The sequence below is a fragment of the Solanum stenotomum genome, chromosome 5 (assembly GCF_019186545.1).
Source record: "Solanum stenotomum isolate F172 chromosome 5, ASM1918654v1, whole genome shotgun sequence".
NCBI lineage: Eukaryota > Viridiplantae > Streptophyta > Magnoliopsida > Solanales > Solanaceae > Solanum > Solanum stenotomum.
The window spans coordinates 13430321-13454983 of record NC_064286.1 but is presented as its reverse complement, the minus strand read 5'-3'; the positions used below and the strand labels follow the sequence as shown (position 1 = coordinate 13454983).

At 36.8% G+C, this 24663-nt stretch overlaps 1 protein-coding gene across 1 annotated transcript; it reads left to right on the top strand.

The window, feature by feature from the left end:
- Positions 1 to 1377: 1377 nt before the first annotated feature.
- On the top strand, positions 1378 to 24037 carry LOC125865844 (uncharacterized). Its single transcript, XM_049546101.1, has 7 exons — positions 1378 to 1792; positions 3784 to 3957; positions 4113 to 4205; positions 4288 to 4356; positions 22588 to 22794; positions 23268 to 23393; positions 23529 to 24037. Exons 1-7 carry the CDS (start codon positions 1550 to 1552, stop codon positions 23679 to 23681), a joined length of 1065 nt encoding a protein of 354 aa, XP_049402058.1. The 5' UTR covers positions 1378 to 1549; the 3' UTR covers positions 23682 to 24037.
- The last annotated feature ends 626 nt before the right edge of the window (positions 24038 to 24663 follow it).

Here is a 24663-nt window from a genome sequence, read left to right as displayed (position 1 = left end):
AATCCATCGCTTTTTGGCGATGCATTCTGTCGTTTTTGGAAAAGCGTCGAGCCAAAAAAACAACGAGATTGACTACGTCACTTTTGGCAAAAAAAGAGATGCAGTCCCTCGCCTTTGTCCGTCGCTTTTTGGCAGTTTTTTAATAGTGAAAATCTAGATGTCATTCATGTCATTTGGCCATGCTTCATAGAACATATAAATACCTTCAATGCCCATAGTCTACGACTTCCATTCTACAGCCCGTAGGGTTTTCTACGACCCGTAGATAGGAGTCATAGATCACCACAATGCCCAAAAACTGAACTTTCCCTTTTGAACATAGATTTTTAAATTTTGAGGTATTATACTTCGAAAAGTGATATTCTAACAACATTATATGAAGACAATGCTGCAAATATAGCTCAATTAAGAGGAGGATACATCAAAGGGGATCTAACTAAATATATTACTCATGATCTCCAAAAGAAGAGTGAAATAGATGTTCACTAAGTTCGTTCAAGTGATAATTTAACAAATATATTCGTCAAGGCATTACCTACTTCAACCTTTGAAAGTTGAGAAACAAGATTGGAATGCGTCATCTTCAAGTTGTTAAGTGATGTCTTCATTAGAAAGAGTAAATACGCACTGCACTCTTTTTTTCTTAACCAAGTTTTATCCAACTAGATTTTTCTGGTAAAGATTTTTAATGAGGCATCAAACAAAGCGTATTACTACACCTTTTCTTTTACTAAAAAAAATATTTTTACATAGGACATCCGTAAAATGGATGTACACATAAAAATATTTTGTGGTAACATATATGTACACATAATACATTGTGTGTAACATATATATACACACATTATACAAAGTGTTGTAAACTAGGTATTCATATAATATACTTGGTGCTCAAGTATCTACATGACAAATATATATCTATGTAATCTTCTATTGATGCCCAAGTATATATATACCCTTCTTCTTGTAACAAAGTAAGAAGCAAGACAAGAGTAAGTGAAAAGAAAAACATTCAATAATAGAGAAAAGCTACTACTATCACTTTGTGCCTCTCTTTTTCTTTTTTTTTTTTTTATTATCCCTCCCTAGGAGCCCTTTTGCTCCCTTGGTGACTCGAACTCGCAACCTTCAGGTTGGAAGTGAGGGATGCTTACCATCCTAGCAACTTCCTCTCGTCTCCTCTCATTTTCTCTCATTTTCTTCTTGTCATTTTATTTTACTACACATATTTTATTTTATAACAGTTTATGACAGTTTTAAAGGAAATGACTTTCTATCACGGTGGTGGCCTTTTTATCAATGGAATGATTTTAAATTTTACAATTAATTTTAATAATATAATAAAATAAAATGAGATACTCCCAATATTTTTTGCGCATGAGGCGGGTTGTAAAATTGTAATCACTACAATATCAAAACTGAAAAGTGAAAACCAGTTGTAATCGGCAAAGATTGTGATCCGGTGCGCCGTTTACGCACGCACTAAAAACAGGCCAAAACGAATTGTCCCGTTCAAGCCATTACCATTTAGCACCCATTTTTGTTGGAAATGGAGCTTCCTGTAATTGATCTGGCACCCTATCTGGAAATCTGTAGCGATGAGTTTGATTCCCATATTAAGAGTATGTGCTTGGAGGTGAGTCGAACCCTAAGAGAAACTGGAGCTTTATTGGTGAAGGATCCGAGGTGTACCGCTGAAGATAATGATAAGTTCATTGATATGATGGAAAAGTACTTCCAACAGCCTGAAGAATTTAAGCGCCTTCAGGAGCGCCCTCATCTACATTATCAGGTCATCCCAACTTTTGTATTTCCTATTTTGTGAATGCTTTTATCATTTATAAGTGGTGTTGATGATAATCTGTTTGAGATTTTCTCTCTATATTATTCTCAACATCAAAGTCATTCAAATACTGATTTTTAGCTATAATCGTGATGGGGATTTTTAGCTATAATCGTGATGGGGCATTATATTTACTCCAATTTGAGTGTGTTGTCTTATCTGAGCTTCATCAGTTTGGTGGCCTCAGTAACTAGAAACAGATTAGTTTCGGCATTCACAAAGGCAATGAATCAAAACCCTTGCCTGAATTCCTTCTTCCAGATATCTTATCATTAGAGGCTCCAGCTTACCTACTGTTTACTGAAAGAAATTTGGGTCAATGGAGTAATACATGGGTTTTATGATAAACGAAAAACTTCTTCCTGTGTTTGACCACTTAAGCTTTTATCAAGCTTGGCAAAAATAATGTGGCCTGTAAAAATAGTCTTTTGTTGGGTGAAATTATCTCATCTAAAATTTTACTTGAGAGACCGATTTGGCTTACTTACTATATTCTCCATTTTCTGCATATGTCAAACGTCGAACTGGCAAGTACAAAATAGCTTTCTCTCGCGTGATCTTGTTGCCTCACCAATAATTTACTTGAAAAAACCCTGTCCGTTAACACTTTTTTTTTAAAAAAAAAAGCGTTATTCTCTACTGTTGGTGTTCATCCAACATACATACAGAAATTGGGAAGCTTTGCTAACTACAAATACTTGACATCTAGGCAAGTGAGGGTCCATTGGTATCGTTAGAAAAGTGTGGTTATATAATTAATAATCACAAGAGTAAAATGCAACAAAGGAGTATTATTTTATTATTTGAATTTCTATTCCCCGAATTGTTGCATGTTTTCTAACTTACGCCTTGTGCATGTTCTCAAAATCTACATTCTTAAGGTATTGCTTTTGCATAACTGAAACACAAAGCACCAAAGCACCAGATATACCTTTTTTCCTACAAGATAATTTTTATTAATGAAAACAGTACCAAGAAGGTACCAAAAAGAGTACAAAAATATTGGACTTGTGCAGAGACTACCTTAATAACTTAATCTAGCAAGTTCAAGAAGTCATCCGCTAATTACAATATCACCTTTATGCCAGCAAAACAAGTGTTGTAAGCATCTATATTTTGTAACAAAAATCTGCTCCTCTTTACCTCCAGACTATGTTGCGCGGACTCTTTATTTTCGCAGCCGCACCCGTATCCATACTCGGATTCGCACCCCCGAATCTTAAAATTTAAATTTTACCGATCCGACTCTCGGATTTGCATCCGTCTCAGTTACCCGCACCCGAGTCCGAGCAACTTAGCCTCCAGAACATCTATTTTTCCTTCTGTTCCAAACTGTCCAAATGATGTACAAAGGTATAAGCTTGACTGAATTCATCTTTTTCTTCGTATACTATGCTTGCCAGGTGTTCAGTAGATACTTAAGAGTTAAGATTCTTCATCTTAATACCTTGCTTGATAATTCTATTTTATGTGTTAACTGTAAATGTATGCTAAGGAGTTGAGTTTTATAGCAGTTTGATGGAATGGATCACAAATATTTGGAACTGTTCTGTTTCTAAATCCTTTGCTGTAGCAGCTAGGTAAGCATAGAAGAAGATGCTCTGCAGCTCTTAAAGGTTGCCAATATGCTGTGCTGAAGCATATGATAAAAGACTCCAGAAGTAATAGGGCTGCAGAGTATCTGACTTTAATTTGGAAACGGCATTGAATAGTACAATTTGTATTTTCTGCTGCGTGTACTGCATGTTTAGATAACAAAATTATTTTGCTTTGATTCTCCTTCTCATGGTTTTGCTGTCAATTATGGAGAAGTGATAGCTAGTTTTGTCAATTAATAACTAGAAAGATAGATGTACTCAATCGGTTCGATAAATTCCAAGTCTGCTCAAGTGCTCATTAAGCCTCTTTTTTGGAAGACTATTCATGTCAATGTCTGACAGGTCGGGGTGACACCTGAAGGAGTTGAAGTCCCACGTAGCCTGGTTGATGAGGAAATGAAAGAGAAGCTTAAAGCAATGCCTAAAGAATATCAACCATCTAGTCCATCTGGACCAGATCCTAAATGGAGATACATGTGGAGAGTTGGTCCCCGTCCAAAGATTACCTGTTTTAAGGTTTCTCCTCTCTTTTCCCCATTTCATTTATGTTATTCAAAGATGAGATTGGTCAACGACATTCTTTGATTTTAGCTCCAATCAATGGTTACAATTAGTGCCATAAGAACTGAAAATTGCTGCTAGTAAGTAAAACAAGCATTATACACTTGCAGGAACTGAATTCAGAGCCAGTAATACCTGAGGGTTTTCCTGAATGGAAATGTACTATGGACTCATGGGGATATAAGATGATATCTGCTGTAGAGGTGGGTTACAACTTATAAGCATTTGAATCTTTTATTTATGCTACTGGTTTGAGAATTCTGGAATGTGACTGCTCGGTTTCAGTCTGTTGCAGAAATGGCTGCGATTGGTTTTGGTCTCTCAAAGGATGCATTTACTTCCCTAATGCAGCAGGTGAGTGTTGTTTCACGTCAGTGGAAAATTTTACATATTGTGTCTCCAACTGATTGCTTGCGTATCATCGAATTTAATGACTTAATTAATTAGTTATTGTTTGTCTGTTATGATGCTGTTTTGTGCTGTAACTCAAGAACTCCCCCTTCACCTCCAAAGGGAAGGCAGACAGTGGTGAATTACACTGAAAATTGTTTTCAATGAACAATGGATATGCTTAAGATTGTTTAAGTTTGACTGATTCTTGTTGGTGTAAACTTGATATATATCTCTATTTCCCCCCTCCATTTATATATTTTGGAGAGGAAAATAGAGGGGGGTTGGAGATGGTCTGAAGGCACATAGAAGGTTCTGCTGTTGTTAGCCATCCAGATTGGTTTGTCACCCATTATGAATCTCAAAACGACATGGAAACTGTGAACCATATCAGCCACATGTTGAGGAAGAAAAAGAGATCCCATCCACCCCAATTTAAATGATTGTTTAAACCATTTCAAAAAGCTTAATTCTTTTGGCTTATGACCTTCATGTAAACGGTTGCATAAAGGACCTAATTTTGTTAGCGAAAGCAAGGGGTTTGCCTTCTGGGTTGAGCTCATTGCACCGGGCTTGCCTAGTGTGGCTGACCTCTCCTGTGTGGTTTACAAGCTATTGTATAGGAATGGGGGTTTCACCCTGCCCGTGCGCAATCAAAGGGTAGCGGCTTCGGGTTTCTCTTGTCATAAAAAAGCTGCATCCCCTTTTCCAACCTTCCTCAAAATATGCTGGCCGACCAACTTTTTAACCTTACACGAGGCATTCCAAGATTGTGATTTGACCAAAGGTCCATTTTTCATCAAAGTAACGATCCAATTTGCCTAAGCCGCAATGATGATACCTATTCCCAATCCGTTAGGCGAACCCAAAATCAATAGAAACCCATCGTGATATTTAAGAAACATGAATAAATGTTAAGACATTGAATCTCATAAACAACAAGCTCTAGAATCAACAACGTGGAAAGACCGAAATACCTCCTGAACCTGGTAGTACAAGTCACGAGCTTCTATGAATAGTTTAGTATAAATGTGTCCAAAATGATACTACTGTCTGGACAATGATAAGAACATCGTATAGTAAATAAAGAAAGATTCTGAGGCACTGCAGACGGAATCAAGCAACTCACAACGACAATGTCAACCAGTTATTCAACACTCCCAATCTCGACTGTTGTGTAGCATCAGAATCTCCACCGGTAGACAGGAATTTAGTGTGCTAGCCAGAAATTTTGTTTAGCACTTTGATTATATCTATGAGAATATTGAAATCTTCTTCCTCCCAACATACAATGGACATCCCAAGTATTCGATAGGAGAAAACTTGCGCTCAGTCCCTGTAATGCTCTCAACCCTTGAGATTGCTTCAGGTTGAGCATTGGGTGCAGGTATAACACATTGATTTAAGTTTGTTGACCAACTTCCTGATACTTTCTCACAGTGTTCAGGAAAGCAAGTGCAGCGAAGCGATGCGATGCGAGCCTTCTACGCTTCACAGACTAGAATGAGTATGTGAGCGCTTCATCGCTTAAAGTGTGAAGCGGGGCCTTATCGCTTTTTTCCGCTTCACGCTTCCCTGAACACTGGTTTCTCATATCCTGATAGAGCCTCCATCAGTAACTTAAGAGACTTTCTGCAGCTACTAGAAAAAAGAATAATATCATCAACAAAGACAATGATTAATAAGGGACCATTCGTGTTCATTTGAAAACTTGTGAAATCAGTAAGAGTAGTTATGCTGTTTAATTTCTTAGAAAAGGGGTGTGGAGGAATATAATGAAGGGATGGGGAGCCTTTTATTATACATTGCTGAAGTGGTGTGGAGATTTGGCGCTAAAGGATGATTTTTTGATTTTGTATAGTCTGTTAAGCAAAATCGTCTGTTCAACAAGTTAGGGGGACATACGGGGTGGGGGGTTTTGGGGACTAGAGATTCATGAGAGATTTCCAAGATTTGGAGGTGACCGAGTTTTAGAGATTACTAGCTTTACTTCACAAGCAATGCGAGCTAGTCGGCAAACTCGATGCTTTGAGTTGGGAGTTAGAGACTGTTAGAATATGAATAAGTTTATACAATCCTATTAGAATAGGAATAGGTTTATACAATCCTATAAGAATAAGAATAAGTTTATACAATCCTATTAGAATAGGAATAGGAATAGAAATAGAAATAGGAATACTAAATAGTATCCTACTTGGTAAAGGATTGTATTCTAGGGTCTATAAATAGGGTCTCAATGTAATAATGTAGACACAACAACAATTCAATAATATTCTTTTCCTATATTTCTCACATGGTATCAGAGCCTCTACGAACTTGGTAGAGAATTAAAGAGCTTCCGTTGCCGGTGGGTGGCACCCATATATGTTGCCCGTCTGGCCAATGATTATGTTAGCAAAAGTTGGGTCACCATGCATCATTCTAGTGACTACTTTCTTATATCTAATTTGTGTAGCACCGTGCCATCATTCTGGTGACTACTTTTTCATAACTAGTTTGTGTAGCACTTTGCCATCATTCCAGTGACTCTTTTTTCATATATAATTTGTGTAGCACCGTGTCATCCTTCCGGTGACTACCTTTTTTTGCATATCTGATTTGCGTAGCACCGTGCATCTCTCCGGACTACTTTTCATATTTAATTTGTGTAGTACCGTGGATTTTTCCGAACTATTTCTCATATCTGAGTAGCATAGCATCATGTGTCTTTTCAGTGACTCCTCAGATTTGATTTGCATAGTTCCATTCGTCTTTCCGGTGACTCCTTAAATCTGATTTGCATAGGGTTGTGCCATCATTCCAACCCTACCCGTATAATTTTTCTTTTTCAGTAGGGTCGTGCCATCATTCCGACCCTACCCATATTATTTTTCTTTTTCAGTAGGGTCGTGCCATCATTCCGACCCTACCCATATTATTTCTCTTTTTCAATGGGGTCGTTCCATCGATTTGAACTATCCTATATAATTTCTATTTTCTAGTTGGGTTGTGACATCATTCCGACCCTACCCATATAATTTTATTTATTAGATTGTGACCACTTTTACCCATCAAATCTAATACTCCGGCATATGAGCATGTTTCGGGCAGTTTTTCGGTGACTTGTTTAATATCGACTGTCTATTGATTCCAACATGAACCATGTACTTTATACTAGATTTTGAGCACTTACAATGTTCGCTGCATTGTGAAGAAGTCTATATGGAGCAACCACCTAATTTTGTTGCACATGGGGAGTTTAGTAGCCTTGTATGTTGATTACGTAAGTCACTCTATGGTCTGAAACAGTCTTTGCAAGCTTGGTTTGGGAAGTTCCAACACTGTAATTTTATCACTCTGTGTTTTATCGGCATTATGCATCAAATTCAGTATTTCATGAGAAGATCAAGCACATTGAAATTTATTGTCAATTTTGTGAAGTCGAGTGATCAACTCGCAGATGTCTCACCATGCCCTTCATCGGTCCTCGTGTTAATTACATTTGTAACAAGCTAGGTACATGAATTCTATGCACTAGCTTGAGGGGGAGTGTTAGAATATGAATAAGTTTATACAATCCTATTAGAATAGGAATAGGTTTATACAATCCTATAAGAATAGGAATAGGTTTATACAATCATATTAGAATAGGAATAGGAATAGAAATAGAAATAGGAATACTAAATAGTATCCTACTTGGTAAAGGATTGTATTCTAGGGTCTATAAATAGGGTCTCAATGTAATAATGTAGACACAACAACAATTCAATAATATTCTTTTCCTATATTTCTCACAGAGACTAACAGTGTTTTGTGTTTGCTCCTTCTACAAAAAGCTTTTGGTGAGAGTGGAGGATAGTCTTCATATGATTCAGCTTGGATTCCTAAGGTGTCGAGGGTGCTTCTTCACTTGGTTAGCTACTAGAGGGGTGATTTTGATGGCGAAGAATTTTAGGAAACAAAAAGTTGTCTACATAAGTTGGTGCTTTCTTTGTAAGGAGGCAGGTGAAGACTTGAATCACATTCTACTCCATTGCAAACTAGTCACGAGGTAATGGTGGGATATCTTTAGATGGTTTGGTCCATGAAGGAATCGATGTTCAGCTATGGTAGAATATGAATAGGAACAAGAATAATATATACAATCCTACTTAGAATAGGAATAGTATATAGATTCCTACTTGGAAAAGGATTATAATGTAGTATCCTAATTGGAAAAGGAGTCTAATGTAGTGTCTATAAATAGGGTATCAATGTAATAATGTAGATACATAGTTTAATAATATTTTTCTTCTATATTTTTCACATGGCATCAGAGCTTCCATAATCCTATATATAAACAAAGAACTTTTGATGCCGGTGGGTGGCTGTTACTCGTATACGCCCACGTCTGACTAATGGTTATGTTAACAAAAGTAGGACCAATGATATATGCATGAACCCGATATTCAGGGGAAGAAAACTCAGTCCGACATGTCACCACGCGTCAATTTCCGGCAACATTTTGGGACTATTTTGTGTTGACCCTGTATCCGTCAGTGTTTGTGTAGCACCGTGCCATCTTTCCGGTAACTACTTTTTCAATTTGATTGGCGTAGTTCTGTGTATCTTTTTGGTGACTACTTTCTTATATCTAATTTGTGTTGCACCGTGCCATCCTTCTGGTGACTACTTTCATATATAATTTGCATAGCACTGTGCCATCCTTTTTTTTTGAGGATTAGTACTGTTGTATTCTTCAGCATTCCCAATGCTGACCACCATCAGAAACATATTACAAAACAAGTAGACTCTAGCTTTATAAAGCTCCTAGAAATTCTACTAACTCCTCTATTTCCTCTATACAGTTCTGTTTACACCAAAAAAATAAAGTCACCAGACAATTCCATTTCACATCATGGAATGATTTGATCGTCTTCAAAACACTTTCCATTTCTTTCCCTCCAGATTGACCACCATATGTAAGAGGGTATTATTTTTTTGAGATAAGGGTAACTTTGTATTCACAAAAGATTCATCATCCAAGAGATGATGAATTGGAAACTTACATCCCATAGTGTGATAGGCACACCTCCATGATGGTAATCAGATTACAAGTTTCCTAAGACCTAAGAAATCAACTAATTCTACCCCATCCCCCACCAAGTCTTGTTTACACCAAAAAAATAGAAGACTATTACAGTTGTTTTAATCCTCTGAAAATTGATTTTCTGTCCTTCAAAACACCTAGCATTCCTTTCCTTCCATATAGACCACCAGATACATGCTGGGATGAGCTTCCACCATTCTTCCTTCTTGCCTCTACTTCCAACTCCTGGCCAGCTGTTCAGGACCTCCAAAGTAGTCTTTGGCATCACCCAACTAATCCTCAGACTGCACAAAAACGTATTCCACAACCTTGTAGCTGTTTGACAGTGAATGAACAGATGATTATTTACCTCAGCTTCATGTTCACACATAAAACATCTTGAACAAATATGCATGCCTCTTTTCTGTTAAGCTTCATGAGTAAGGCATGCTTTCCTAATCAGTAGCCAAACAAAACATGAAACTTTTGATGGACATTTCACCTTCCAAATTAGTTTCCATGGCCACCTCTCAGTCAATGAAATATTGTAGTTCATCTTCCAATAGCATGACTTCACTGTGTAGACCCCTTGCTTGTGTATTTTCCATATTGGTTTGTCAGATCTTGGAGATGTACCTGGGAAATTATTGAGGACCTCTAATAACTTCGCAATTTCCTCAATTTCCCAATCGTTTAATGCTCTTCTAAAAATTAGATCCCAACCCTGTTGACTCCAGACTTGTGCCACAGTGGCATTGCTCTGCAAACTCAAGGTATACAAATGAGGAAATAGGTTTCTCAAATTGTCTTCCCCTAACCATATTTCATTCCAGAACTGTCTTTAGACCATCCCCCACACTGATGCATATGTTGCTTCTGAAGTGTGGCCATAATCTTGTAATGGTCTTCCAAACACTACATCCAAAAGTGCCCATAACCTCTTTAGTTGTCCATTGATTAAATAAACCATATTTGCCTGCAATGAATCTTCTCCATAAGGCTCTGTCTTCAGTACAAAATCTCCATAACCATTTCTGAAGTAGACAACTGTTCTGTAGACTCAGGTTCTTCAGGCCTAAGCCTCCTTGGATTCTATTGAGTGTGATTGACTCCCACTTTACCAGATTATAGCCTCCCTTTTCCTTGTTACCCTGCCATAGAAAAGTTCTCCGTAGCCTATTAATTTTCTTCTCAATGTTCTTGGGGATTGGAAATAAGCTCATCATGTAGGTGGGCAGACCATCCAACACTGATTTGATGAGTGTTACCCTGCCACCCAGAGACAGGTACTGGCTTTTCCATTTGGCTAGTTTCCTCTCACATCTCTCCAACACCACATTCCACACTTCCAGCTCTTTGTTCTTTGCTCCCAAAGGTAGTCCCAAGTATTTTGTTGGTAGTGCATCTACCTGGCAACCCAATGTTTCAGCTAGCCTAGACATATTGTCAACATTATTGATAGGAAAGAGATGACTCTTCAACCAGTTGACATGCAGACCTGAAATGCCCTCAAATATAGTGAGAATAGTTCTTAAATGCCTAGTCTGAGTCTTCTCTGCCTCACAAAATATAAGAGCGTCATCAGCATAAAATAAATGTGTGATCTCCATTCCTGCCTGTGCACTAAAGCCTCTCACCCATCCATTTGTCTTTGCCTTCCTGAACATATGATTCAGTCCCTCCATGGCAATTAAGAATAAGAATGGAGACAAAGGGTCTCCTTGTCTGAGACCTCTCTGGGACTGAAAGAAACCTTCGGTGTTACCATTTATGATGAGAGAAAACTTCACACTTGAAATGCAATACTTGATCCAGCCAATTCACTTGCTTCCAAATCCCGTGTCCTTTAGAATTTTCAGGAGGAAATTCCAGTTAACATGATCGTAAGCTTTCTCAATGTCTAACTTGCATAGAATCCCTGGTTTCTTTTGCTTTACCCTGGAGTCTACCAATTCATTGGCCAACGATGCTTCATCCATTATTTGTCTACCTCTCAAAAAAGCCATTTGATGTTCATCAATTAGTTTCCCAATGACTGTCTTCATTCTCTCCGTCAATAACTTGGATATGATTTTATAAACTCCTCCTATTAAACTGATAGGTCTGAAATCCTTAAGCTCAACTGCACTTGGTTTCTTTGGAATCAAAGCTATGAATGTAGCATTGAAAGATTTCTCAAACACACTTCTCTGATGAAAATTTTGTATAGTCAGTATCAGGTCCTCTTTCAATATATCCCAGCATTTCTTAAAGAAATCCATAGTAAATCCATCAGGGCCAGGTGCTTTGTCCCCCTCACATTTTTTTGATGATCAGTAGCACTTCCTCCTCTGTAAATGGTCTTTGTAACCATTCGTTTTCTTTCGTAGACATTGTTGGGCATCCTACAAAATCAAAAGAGGGCCTCCAGGACTCAGTTTCTGAGTAGAGCTTGGCGTAGAAGTCTATCATGGCTTCTTTAACTTCTGTAGGTTCCTGTATCTGCACCCCTCGTACCACCTGTCTGTCAATTGTGTTCTATTTCCTGTGGGCAGTTGCTTGTCTCTGAAAGAACCTAGTGTTTTTATCCCCTTGTTTCCAGGGATCCTATGCAAGCTGGATATCCAGAAGGCATATGATCACCTGAATTGGAACTTTTTGATGAAGATGATGCAGAGGATGGATTTTGGTCAAAGATGGTTAAAGTGGATCAGACATTGCATAAGCTCAGTGAAATTCTCTATTCTGATCAACAGAAACCCATGTGGGTTTTTTCCATCAAAAAGGGGTTTGAGACAAGGGGACCCCATATCTCCTTTTCTTTTTATCTTGGCTATGGAGGGGTTGAGCAACCTATTCCAGACTGCAAGAGCAAATGGTTGGATCAGAGGTTTCAGAGTGGGGGAAAATACAAGAAACAATCTAGAGATCACGCATCTACCGTATGCAGATGACACTTTAGTATTTTGTGGAGCTGTAAAGGAGCACATGCTAATTTTGAGTCATTCTAAATATTTTTGAGGCTGTGTCAGGTTTGCACATAAATTGGAACAAGAGTTTCATTTACCCAGTAAACACAGTACCAAATATTGAGGACTTAGCGTTCAAGCTTGGAGGGAAAGTAGGTGAACTACCAACAACCTACTTGGGAATGCCTTTGGGGGCAAAGAGCAAATCAAGTGGAGTATGGAGTGGTGTAATTGAAAAGTGTGAAAGGAAGCTCGTGAACTGGAAGTGTCAATATCTATCCTCAGGTGGCAGACTAACTCTAGTTAACAGTGTCCTGGATGCCTTGCCATCATACATGATGTCAATATTCCCTATACCAGCCAAAGTAACCAAGAGGTTAGATGCAATTAGGAGGAACTTTCTATGGAAAGGCAGTGAAGATAAGAAGAAGTATCATTTGGTCAAATGGGAGGAGTTGCTAGTTAGCAAGAGAGGGGGTGGACTCAACATCAGAGATCTGAGTACGCAGAATAAGAGCTTGATGATGAAATGGTTGTGGAAATTTGCCTCACCAGAAGTATCTCTATGGAAGGAAGTAATAACAGCAAAATATGGCATGGAGGACAAGTGGATGACAGAGGGGGTGACCAGGCCTTATGATTGTAGTGTATGGAGATCAATCAGGAACTTATGGCTATTGGTCAAAGATAGAATAAAATGTAAGGTTGGTAATGGAGAAAAAGTGGCCTTCTGGAATGACATCTGGTGCGGACAAGAGACACTCAAACAAGCATTCCCTGACTACATAGTCTAAGTCAAGCACAGGAAGCGTTAGTGGCAGACGTATGGACAGGACAAGGGTGGAATTTACATCTGAGAAGAAACTTAAATGACTGGGAAATAACATCCATAGCAAGATTTCATGACACAATGGCTAGGGCTACCAATCTAACAGAAGAGCAAGATAGACTGATATGGAAAGGGGAGAGAAAGGGAGAGTTCACTGTAAGATCTGCATATCGAGAATTGAGACCTATTGAAGAGCAGCAAGCAGGATGGCCTTGGAGGATGATCTGGAGAACAAAAATCCCATACAAGGTGAATTATTTCACATGACTTTTGGCAAAGGAGGAAGTCTTGACACACGAAAACTTGAACAAGGGGAATCACAACCTTTGCTCTAGATGTTATTTATGCGAAGAACAGGTGGAGACAGTCAATCATCTCTTTTTGCACTGCAAATGGACAGATCAATTATGGCAAATGTTCATTCACAAGAGGTAGATCAAGTGGACAAAACCAGGGAGAATCACAGAAGTTCTAAAATGCTGGAATAGTGATGGAAATGCAGGAAAAAAGGAGGAGAGATGGAGGATTGTCCCAGCATGCATTTGGTGGACAATTTGGAATGAAAGGAATCAAAGATGTTTTGAAGGAAAGAACAACAATATGCAGAAGATAAAGATAAACTGCCTAGGTCTTTATTATTTTTGGTGTAAGCAAGTAGTAATAGGAAATTCTGAAGATGTTTCTAATGTTATTGACTGGCTGTAACTAAAAGATCTTAGGGCTGTTGCAAGTATAAATTTTTGGAGGGGAACTACACTTTGATGTAGTATACCTGTGGATATATAGAAGTAAATGCTACCTTTCTCAAAAAAAAAGAAAGAAAGAAAGAAAGGACTGGGTTTCCGGTGGTCAGAAGGGCCACCGGAGGTGAGGAGAGAGGTTGGCAGAGGGAAATTCAAATGTCATTGGGAAAAGTTATACATCAGCAAAAGGTTTCCGTCTAGTTAAATGAAAACATTGCCCATTTGACTTTTAGCTCCACACTAGAAGAGGAGAGAAGAGAGAGAAAGAAGAGGGTATTATCCTCCATCATTTTTATGACTTTTACTTCCCCCTCTTTCATCCAACAACTCATTAGATCAGCTGTATGTTCATGCATTGTCCACACTGTCTTTGTGAGACTGAAAAACATGCTGCACAATTGAGCAGTGAATTTACAGTGTAGGAACAAGTGATTGTTTGTCTCCCAGTCTCATTGCACAAAAAAACATCTAGCCACCACAACTCTGCCCTTTTAAGTTGGTCAAATCTACTTTTAAGTTAGTTTTTGACTTTTAAAAGTGTTTGACAAATATAAAAATAACTTAAAATAAGTCAAAATGACTTGAGATAAAAGTTAGGAAGTGTGTTTAACAAGATTAAAAATAACTTAAAATAAGTTAAAAACCAAAAGTAGGTCTCCCCCTACTTTTTATTTTGACTTGAAAGTCATTTAAGTTTGACTTTTTATTTTGACTTAAAAGCTACTTTCTAAAAGCCAATCCAAACGGGCTCTAAGACATGCCTTTTTTACCACTAGCCATGTGAAGCACTTCAGGGTTATAGGGGTTATGTTCTTCCAGACATTTTTCCATATCTTTAGTTCTTCCTCCTGCATAATACTATTCTCCCTCTTGTATAACTTATTTGCTGTGAAACTTCCTTCTAAACTGTGTCTCCATCTAAGTCTATAAGGCTCCATTATTGTCCCACCAAAAGTATCCACTTCTTTGGCAAGTCAACTATTCATTCTGCCTCCTAGTCATTTAAATGCCTTCTAAAGTTAAGATCCCAACCCTGGGGGACCAACAATCGGACACAACAATTTCAAGGTTACTAGATAGTAACATGAGATCCAAATTTATCCTGCAGTGGTACTTTCCCTATCCAATTATCCTTCCAAAATCTAACATTGTTACCACTGCCCACTCTGATTTTAGAGTTCTCCGGAAGCTTTGACCATAGACCTCTGATAGCCCTCCATATTCCCGTCTGATTAGTACAATTCACTTCACTTGAGCACCAAGGACTGTTCTGTCCAAATTTGTGAATAGTTACTTCCTTCCAGAGAGAATTTTCTTCATCACAGAATCTCGGAAGCCATTTCATCAAAAGGCAGCTGTTTTGAATTTCCAAATTCTTTATTCCTAATCCTCCTTGTCCTTTTCTTAATTGAGTGACCTCCCATTCCACCAGATAATATCTCTCCCTCTCTTTGTTGCCTTTCCACAAAATTCTTCTTCTTAGTCTATCTAGCTTCTTCACTACACTTGCAGGACTAGGAAACAAAGTGTTGTGGATGTGTTGGAAGCCATTAAATTAAGTATTTAATTATATTTTTAGTAGCTTTATTTATTATTCTAGAATAGGATTTATGTTTCATAGCTTCATAAGGATTAGGTTAAGTTATAATTATTAGTTTGGAATAGGATTTAGGTTTCCCACTTCCATAAAAATTAGACATCCTATTGATGTATAGGGCTCCTATTTAAAGGGGTTTTGAGGAATAAATCATTAAGTCATATTTCAGCAAAAAGCAAGAGATCAAAGTTTTGTCTTCCATTGAACTCTAAGGTTTCAGTCTCTCTTTGAAGAGCTGAAGTTATATACAAAAATAGGTTGATCTAGTAATTCGAACAAAGGCAAGGGAAAGTCGAAGTCAATTGATTTAGATTTTCATGTTCATCGTCATGTGACTTGATCCTTCTTTAAGAATCCTAACAATTTGGTACCTAAGCTCGACACAATGGATAATGAGATCAATTCCAGGTTTCAGGAAGAACGTGTGATTACAGAATCACTAATAGACTCTAAACTTGCAACGATGAAACAACGTCTCGGCGAAAGAATTGTACAAGTCATTCAAGAACTATTTTCTAGCTTGGGAATTGACTATAGAAAACCAGCAGTCCACGGGGGAGAGTCCAGTAATGCGCTGACGATAGGTAGATCAACAATTCCAGCTAATAAAGGCTATACACTGCCTATTCAACTGGCTGGTCAGAATCATCAAACTTGTGGTAATTCCAATTTGACAATACCAAGGTATGCAAGGATGGATTTTCCTACCTAGGATGGCACCAACGACCCATTAATTTGGGCACATCGTTGTGAGCAATTTTTTGAAAATCAACATACAACAGATGCGGAAAAGGTTGGAGTGGCTGGGTTTCACCCGTTCGGAGAAGCACAATTATGGTATTATTAGCTTAAATGAGCGAAGGGACCAATGAGTTGGGAAGACTTTCAGAAACGTGTTTCCAGTGACTTGGACCTCCTGAAAGTAGAAACTCGGTGGGCGAATTGGTCTCGCTTCGGAAAACTGGTACGGTTGAACTTTATCAACGTCAGTTTCAAGAAAACTTGCTAGGGCTGATGAGCTTATTCCAGAGCACTTGCACGTGGGAATATTTATGGCAGGGTTAGATGATTTAATTAGAACGGATGTGCAGTTGCTCAAACTACTTGACTTATCGATAGCAATGAGTGTATTTAGGGCTTTAGAGCAAAAACAACAACTGCAGAAAAGGCAGCAGTCCCGGACAAGTCTTGGCAGCACAATAAACTTGGCAAAAAAATCTGCTACTAGTTTAGTCGATTCATTTACCTTGACTAATACCAAGACCAACAACCAGACCCCTTTGGTCAAGCAATTAACTCGTGTGGAAATGGCAGAGAGAAGAGCTAAGGGATTATGCTATAATTATGATGAACCATATTCAGCCATTCACCGGTGCGAACGACTTTTTCTGGCTGGAATTGGATGATTCAGCAGACAATATTCCAGAAGTTCTAGATGATTGCCATGAAATTCGAGCTTGCGGACAAACTCTTTCAACGTGAGAGGGGGCAATGTTGTGGATGCGTTTGAAGCCATCAAATTAAGTATTTAATTATATTTTTAGTAGCTTTATTTATTATTCTACAAGAGGGTTTTATGTTTCATAGCTTCATAAGGATTAGGTTAAGTTATTGTTATTAGTTTGGAATAAGATTTAGGTTTCCTACTTTCATAAGAATTAGACTTCCTATTGATGTATTTCCTATTGATGTATAAGACTTCTATTTAAAGGGTTTTTGAGGAATAAATCATTAAGTCATATTTTAGCAAAAAGCAAGAGATTAGAGTTCTCTCTTCCATTGAACTCTAACGTTTTAGTCTCCCTTTGACATTCCTCTTCCCAAATGCTCTTAGCCACCTCATGGAATTCCTCATGCTCAATCAAGAAATTTTAGTACTTTACGTATACCTCTTCAGCCGGGGTGAATTGAATAAGAAGTGCCACATGATCAGAGTATGCATTGGCAAGATGAGTTACAGACATTTACCATACAAGTCAAACCATTTTGAGTTATAAATCATCCTGTCAAGCCTCTTGCATATAGTATGAGGGGCCCCTCTTTTATTACACAAGGTAACCATATTTCCCAGAAAGCCAACATCCTACATACCAGTATCTCAAGTGTTCCAGGAAATCAAAACTCTTGTCTATTCTGTAAGGATTTCCCCCGACTTTTTCCTCAGGATCAGTCATTGAAGTCACCAATCACAACCCAAGCTCCATTAAAGTACTAGAGAATTTGATCAAATCTTCCCACAGCTCCTTCCTCAAAATAGTCCTACATTTAGCATAGACAGTAGAGAGGTGGACCTCAGTATTGGTGCCACTGTGGAGAATCTTGCTGGTAACTTCTTGATATACTTCCTTGATTGTAAGAACTATGAACATCAAAGTCATTGGACCAAATACCCCAAATTTTGTTATTTACAGTAGAGTAACAGCCATTCATGCCAAGCTATTTCATTTACTGGTTCATATATTTTGCCTTCACTTTGGGTTCTTGCAAACAAATAAGGGTGAGTTTGTATTGATTTTTGAGAGTTTTTGAGTCTTTTGAATGCACTTTGAGTTCTAATACTCCTTAAGTTCTATGAAAGGGCACACTGGAAACAATGTGAATTACAGATTTGTTTCTCTTCTTTGTGGATTTGACTCCTTGAGAAGTAGCCAATCCTTCTCAGACCCCAGCTATGTAGGGGTAAAGTTTGCGTACAATGTAACCTCCCCAAACTCCACTTGCGGGATTTCACTGGGTATGTTGTAGTTGAGAACTAGACAGTCCAGATTGATTTCCATCCAGAACTCTAGGAGACAGGTAAATTTCATCAGACTAAAAGTTGATCATTTAATAAATTCCTGCCTTCTACAGGGTGTAAAATGGATTGGTTCCTAGCTGATGTGGGGATTTTCCCCTCAGACAGGAAAGCTTGTACATTTTGAAACTGAAGTCTCTTCAACCTCTTGTTCAGATTCAGATTCAAATTCAAAATGAGGATAATCATCTGTCATAGTCATCAATTTGATAATTAGTCTCTACTGGGATATTGTCCATGACAATCAGTATATCATTACTTTACTCCTGAGCCCCGTCTCTTATATCTGAGAAACCAGGAGGCAGTTACTCTGATCCTCGGTTTAATTCTTTCCTTTTTTTAAGCTCAAGAAGTGGCTCCATATTTTCAACTGGAATTTCTGGAGGTCTAACTAGAAAAGCAAATTCCTGCAAGAGCGTGTTCCGAATCTCGGAGTCCTCTGTTAGGAGTTGCACTTCTCTATTTTTCAAATCCTTGGTCCCCTCACAATTGGTAGAGGTATTTCTTTTGATACCTTCCTCACCTTTCTTTTTGTTCTTATCATAAGGAGGGCCGATCTTCTTGAAAAAGAGTTCTTTTTTTGTCTCTGGATCTTCCTAGGAATAGGTTTGTCAGCCTGTTTTTTGGAGATTCTGGATGAGTCCAAGGATAATCTGCTTTTCGGCTGTTCCTCAACAAAATCCATAATAACATCCTTCTTTTGAGATAATTCCATGGATTTTGATCCTGCCTGAGTCTCCTTTAAATTTGTTTCAGTTTCCTGACTGTTCTTTTGAGGGGTATTGTCGCACTTGCAGCTTTGATCTGTTTAGTGCTATTTTATTGCTCCCTTTTTTTTCTTTCCTTTCTTTTTAACTACAGTTGCCCAACCCTTTTCTTCTTCCACTATCTCAGCTTCCAGAGCTATAGCATTTAGATCTTTGTTGCCAACCTGTATCACACTTGATCTCCACCTGTGTTTCATTAGTTCTGGGGAATTTCGCAACACCATTGTTATTTTCCTCAGATCTAGTAACAAACATTTTCCTCAATTCAAGGTGGAGTATTCTACATTTTAAGATCGCTATGATCCTGCACTTTGCGGTGACTAAAGCATTCCAGTATCAATTCATACTCAACCTTCTGAACTATGATTTCCTTGTGTCCTGCTTCATTAGTGAGATCAATCAGAACCTCCTTGAGAAGAGGTCCAGTTGCATCGATTTTAACCTTGATTTTAGCTGTAGGCCTAGTTTTGGACAAATTTTCTTTGTCGGTGATGATGGGAAGGCCCATAGGTTTGAAAATTTGGCACAATGCATCCCATTGAAAGAAATGCCACCGTAATTAGGGAGGTTAATCCATTATGGTGCCAGCATTGTTTCCTATTCTGATTTAAGATCAGTAGTCCATTTGAGTTGCTTCATATTCATGCCACAAAGTAAAAGGAGATTCCTGTTGTATATATTTCTATGATCTTCCTCCAGATCAAAGAACACATTTTTCATATTACTAGTTTCACGGCACGTGCGTTGCACGTGTATATGTATATATAGTATACGATGTTGTAAAATAGAATTAATATTACTAAATTAAATTTTTTTAGTAAATAATTATAGTTTAAGAACATAGGACAAGTGCTTTTAAATGATTAATACAAATTGTCAAAGAGTTACTTGTATTTTGATATCAAAATGACCATATATCATTGAAACATTTCAAAATACATTCAAAGTTTAAATATGGGGAGAAAGTGACATTTCTTTAGTAGTATTATTTTTTACTTTACTAAATTTTGTAAGCAAATCTAACCAACAAAATTAAAAAAAAATATCAATACAAAATATGTCACCAATAGTCTTTCCTCATGAGGTTATGAACATAAATTATGGACACCATTTAAGTATAATCTTTCTCTTAAATATTTGTACTTGAAATTTAGTATGTGCATGACACTAATAAGGATTACCATAAATATTTCAATATTTTATCTTTATACACAATCTATCTTTTACTTGTTGTCTAATGAAAGTATCTAGTATCTTATAGAAGTTGTATCGTGATATAAAATATTAAAATTTTTAAATAATAAAAATTAATAGAAGAATAAAATTTAAAGGATTGTTTATAGAATCTTTAATTTGATTTAAGATTATTTTATGATCAATCACTATTTTCTTATCTATTTTATATAGCTAGCAAGTAGTGTATCTTGTGACATACCATTTTCTCAAATTAAAATGAATACAAAATAACAGGAAATTTATACTTAAAAAATTCCATACTCAATATAAATATTTAAAAAAATATACTGAACGATTCATAGCCAATGAAGAAGGAAGACGAAAATATATGATCATGCTATATTCACTAGAGTGTTCCATTTGATTAAAATCTCTTGTCACCACCACTTTACTTTCTCCATTCATTTTTACTTACATATCTATTAAAAAATAATTATTATCATGACTATATTATCATATTATAAGTAAAAGTGAAAATCTATTTTTGAAATAGTGGAATTAACATCAAAACTAATGATTCAATAGACTACATTGATGCCCGTTGTTTTAGCGAAAGTAGAAAGAAACTCCTTCATTGGAGGGTAAAAAAATAATTCAAAAAAACAAAGAAGAAATATATTACCCAAATCATGTGACTATTTTCATATTTGTTTATTATTATTGTCTTTCCCACAACTTTTCGTCACTATTAACTCATGAAAATCGTAAGAAAAAATACGAGTGTGAATTTATGAATGATTTGCTACAATTTGTTCACCAACTCTTTCTTATGTGGTCTCTCGAATTTTGTTGAACTTTGAACTTAATCAGTGATTATTTAAGAAGAAGAAGAGTTGAAAACTTTAAAAAAATCGTAGTTTAAAAGTGAGAGAAAGTCCCTCTATTTATAGCTAACAAATAGTAGTATGAATAGGTGTTAATTGTGCCTTATCAAAAAAGTTACAACCTTTCGAAAAAGTCACTACTCATCGGAAAAGTCATAACCTTTTGCAAAAGTCACAACTCATCGAAAATGTCAAAACCCATCAAAAAAGTCACGACCCTTTGGAAAAGTCACAACTTTTTAATATGAAAGGGTATCTACTTTTTGTATAATACAAATAATTAAATTAATAAATAAAATAAATAAAGTATTTTTAATTAGGGGTATTATAGTAATTTAACATTCAATTTAGGAGTTCATGCTTTTAAGGTAGTATAGATATAGATAGATATGCACTAATCTTGACCTTACCCTTGAGAGGGGTTGATTTGAGGAAGTTGGCACAAATTCTTTAGATGGATAATCTGATTCGTTGAAATTTACCAACGCTTCAGACAACAGGTTTCAGCCAACATACACGTTTTTCTTTGGTGAAACTAACCGCAGGTTTCTCATCAGACAAATCATACTTGAGGCGAACTTATTTCTTTGTAGCTTTGCCATTATTGCCTGGACCACCAAGTACAGCTATGAAAATTAAGGAGTTATCCCCAGCTAGAGGGTTTCTGAGAGCAGAAATTATCCCAAGTTGAGGAGTGATAGCTTTGGTAATGATTTCTCCTTGATGAATTAGCAGTGGAGAGGCTGGAAATTGGGGTTAGACCGGGGGGTCAGGGGAGCTGGTGTGGAGGACAGAGATCTTTCCTGAACAAGTCGATGGAGAGCAGTTTGCTTTCAAGATGACCGTTAGAACCTTTTGGGGAAATTCTCGAAAAGGAAAAGGTAGAGAGAAGTGAGAGCTTCTCCCACTAGATTAGTTTGGAAGGTTGTTAAGATTTCAAATTTGGCAATTGAGTAATCGATGTCCTAATCTTATCCTTAACTTCATGAACTAGATACACATACATGATTATTTTTCCATCCTTCGTCTCTCACTGATAATCCTCTCCGTATAGTCTGGATCCTTGTTGTGAGTAGTGAAATGGATCATAAAAATGAGACAACTCTTGGCATTTCCTTGCTTTACGAGTGAAATATTGCTTAAAATGGTTTGGACAAGAAAGAAAATTACCAGAAAACAGATTCATTTGTTTTCTCAAAGGAAAATTTGGCCGTCTCTCTCTATTGAATTAAGCTTGGTACTTGGACCCACTACCAATGTTCAGGGGTGTATGAGCATAATATGTTCTGTGAGTTTAAAAATATTTTCTAGAAATGTTATTCTGCTATCATTTTATGACTAATTCTAATTTCTAGAATTGATGTTTTTGCTCTATTAGTTCATCTCTTTATGACTAATTCTAATTTCCAGGGACCACATCTGCTTGCTCCAACAGGAAGTGATCTGAGGCGTTATGGAAAAGAGGGAACAGTATTTGCAGGATACCACTATGACCTGAACTTCCTTACTATTCATGGGAGAAGTCGATTTCCTGGACTAAGTATTTGGCTTAGAAATGGGCTAAAAATGGAAGTGAAGGTTCCTGTAGGATGCCTCCTTATTCAGGCAGGAAAGCAGGTATAAAGTATTTGATGCACTTCCTTATTTTCTCGGCATTATTAATGCATTTAACATTTAAATCTGCTAAGCTCCAGCAATCAATATCAACATGGTCTTAAGATGATTATGCAACCACTGTGCTCTCTTTCCTTGGCATGGTGAAATAGTAAACTGTGGTCCTATGTTTTTCCTTTTTTATTGGAGAAAAGTAAAACAAATGTCATGTTTGATTAAGTATGTTCACTTTTATAAGAAAATTAGAGCTTGTTGTTCTCAGTTCAATATTAGCTCTGTGGTACTGTTTGGCTTAAATGTAATGTTAAAATGCTAAATTTTCTAATCAAGATATATCTTGAAATATTCAATTTGCAAGATCTGTATCATGGATTGAAAGGTCAATTTGATTTATGAGTGTATCCCTATTTTCCTCGCATATTGGTTGTAGTTTCAGTTGCTACAATTTTAAACGTATTGTTCAATAATATACTCAGATAGAATGGTTGACCGCTGGAGAATGCATGGCTGGCATGCATGAAGTTGTTGTAACTAATAGGACCACTGATGCGATTAAACAAGCTCTGGAGCAAAACTGCAGTCTGTGGAGAGTATCCTCAACGGTGCGTGAGGAAATTAGGCTGATTTTTTTTTTTATCTGGGTCAATTTTTTAATTTCAATTGCAGAAGTTGCACTTGTTTGAAGGTTGACTTGTTGAAAGTGATACTAACTTGGATTCATTTTCTGTTTTACCTAGCTATTTGCACACATAGCATCAGATGCAGTGCTAAAACCTTTAGGGCATTTTTCAGACAGTTCTCTTGCAAGCAAGTATCCTCCCATTTGTGCCGGTGAATATGTTGAACAAGAACTTGCTGTCATAAATCTTAAAGGTAATAAAGGAGCTTGATAATCCCCCCTATTTAAGATAATAAGTGGATACCTACAGCATTCACGGTGTTGCTATAAATGATGAAGCAAATTGAAAGTGTATTCTTTTGTCAATTCCTGGCCAGTAAACAGTCACAAGAGCCTTTGTAAAGGAGCAAAGTATAACTATATCATCAATTCCCTATTTCTAACTTGTTCAACACTAAGGTGATTGGATATATTTCCCAAATGACTGCAAGATAGACTTGATTTCTTCTATCATTTGATTGGCTAAAAGATGAAATGTCAATCCATTCAAGTTTAGTAGTATTGTCTTTCCTTGATGTATTGACGGTTTGCGTTTATTCAATTGAGTAATGTCTGTTTCGTAGTGTCTATTATGTTGCTGATGTTTTACATATATTCAAACATTTGTGTTTGTGATAGAGAACTCAAGTATACATAGACCAGAATTTGGGACCACCGTAAAATCATATCCGTAGTATCTAAAAAACTTGTAACTTTACCTACTTTGTAATTAAACCACTTTAAACATGCTATATTTGAAGTTTTATTTGACGGAAGTTCAAGCATATATGAATGAGTTTAGCCATTATCAACCATGTGGCTGAACTTAGTTATTTTTTGCTTGAACTTCAACCAGAAATGATTGAGCTTAAGCCATATAAAATTTCAGTTATAGAATGCTTAAAATTGTTTTGAAGTTTTGTAGACGTGTAAAAAAAATTCAATTTCTTTTAAAATCTAAAATCAATAAAAAAGAAACTATAAAAAAATTGGGTACATGTTATGTAGCATTGTTCAAATAGGGTACCCTAAGAAAAAATTATATGATAGAGGTAGTAGAAATAGTCTATGAAAATATGACACATCTAAAAGCCTTCAAATTCAGGCAATTTTTTTCTTATGCATATATATATATATATATATATGCATAAAATTCAGAAAGTTTTATCAGTAATAAATAAAGAAAATAAACAAACAAATTAGAACTTGGTCAA

Excerpts from the sequence above, each read along its gene's own strand:
- LOC125865844 (XM_049546101.1), top strand. The coding sequence starts at position 1,550 with ATGGAGCTTCCTGTAATTGATCTGGCACCCTATCTGGAAATCTGTAGC. Across the intron at positions 3,958-4,112 it reads CAAAGATTACCTGTTTTAAG|GAACTGAATTCAGAGCCAGT; the intron begins GTTTCTCCTCTC and ends ATACACTTGCAG. Across the intron at positions 4,206-4,287 it reads AGATGATATCTGCTGTAGAG|TCTGTTGCAGAAATGGCTGC; the intron begins GTGGGTTACAAC and ends GCTCGGTTTCAG.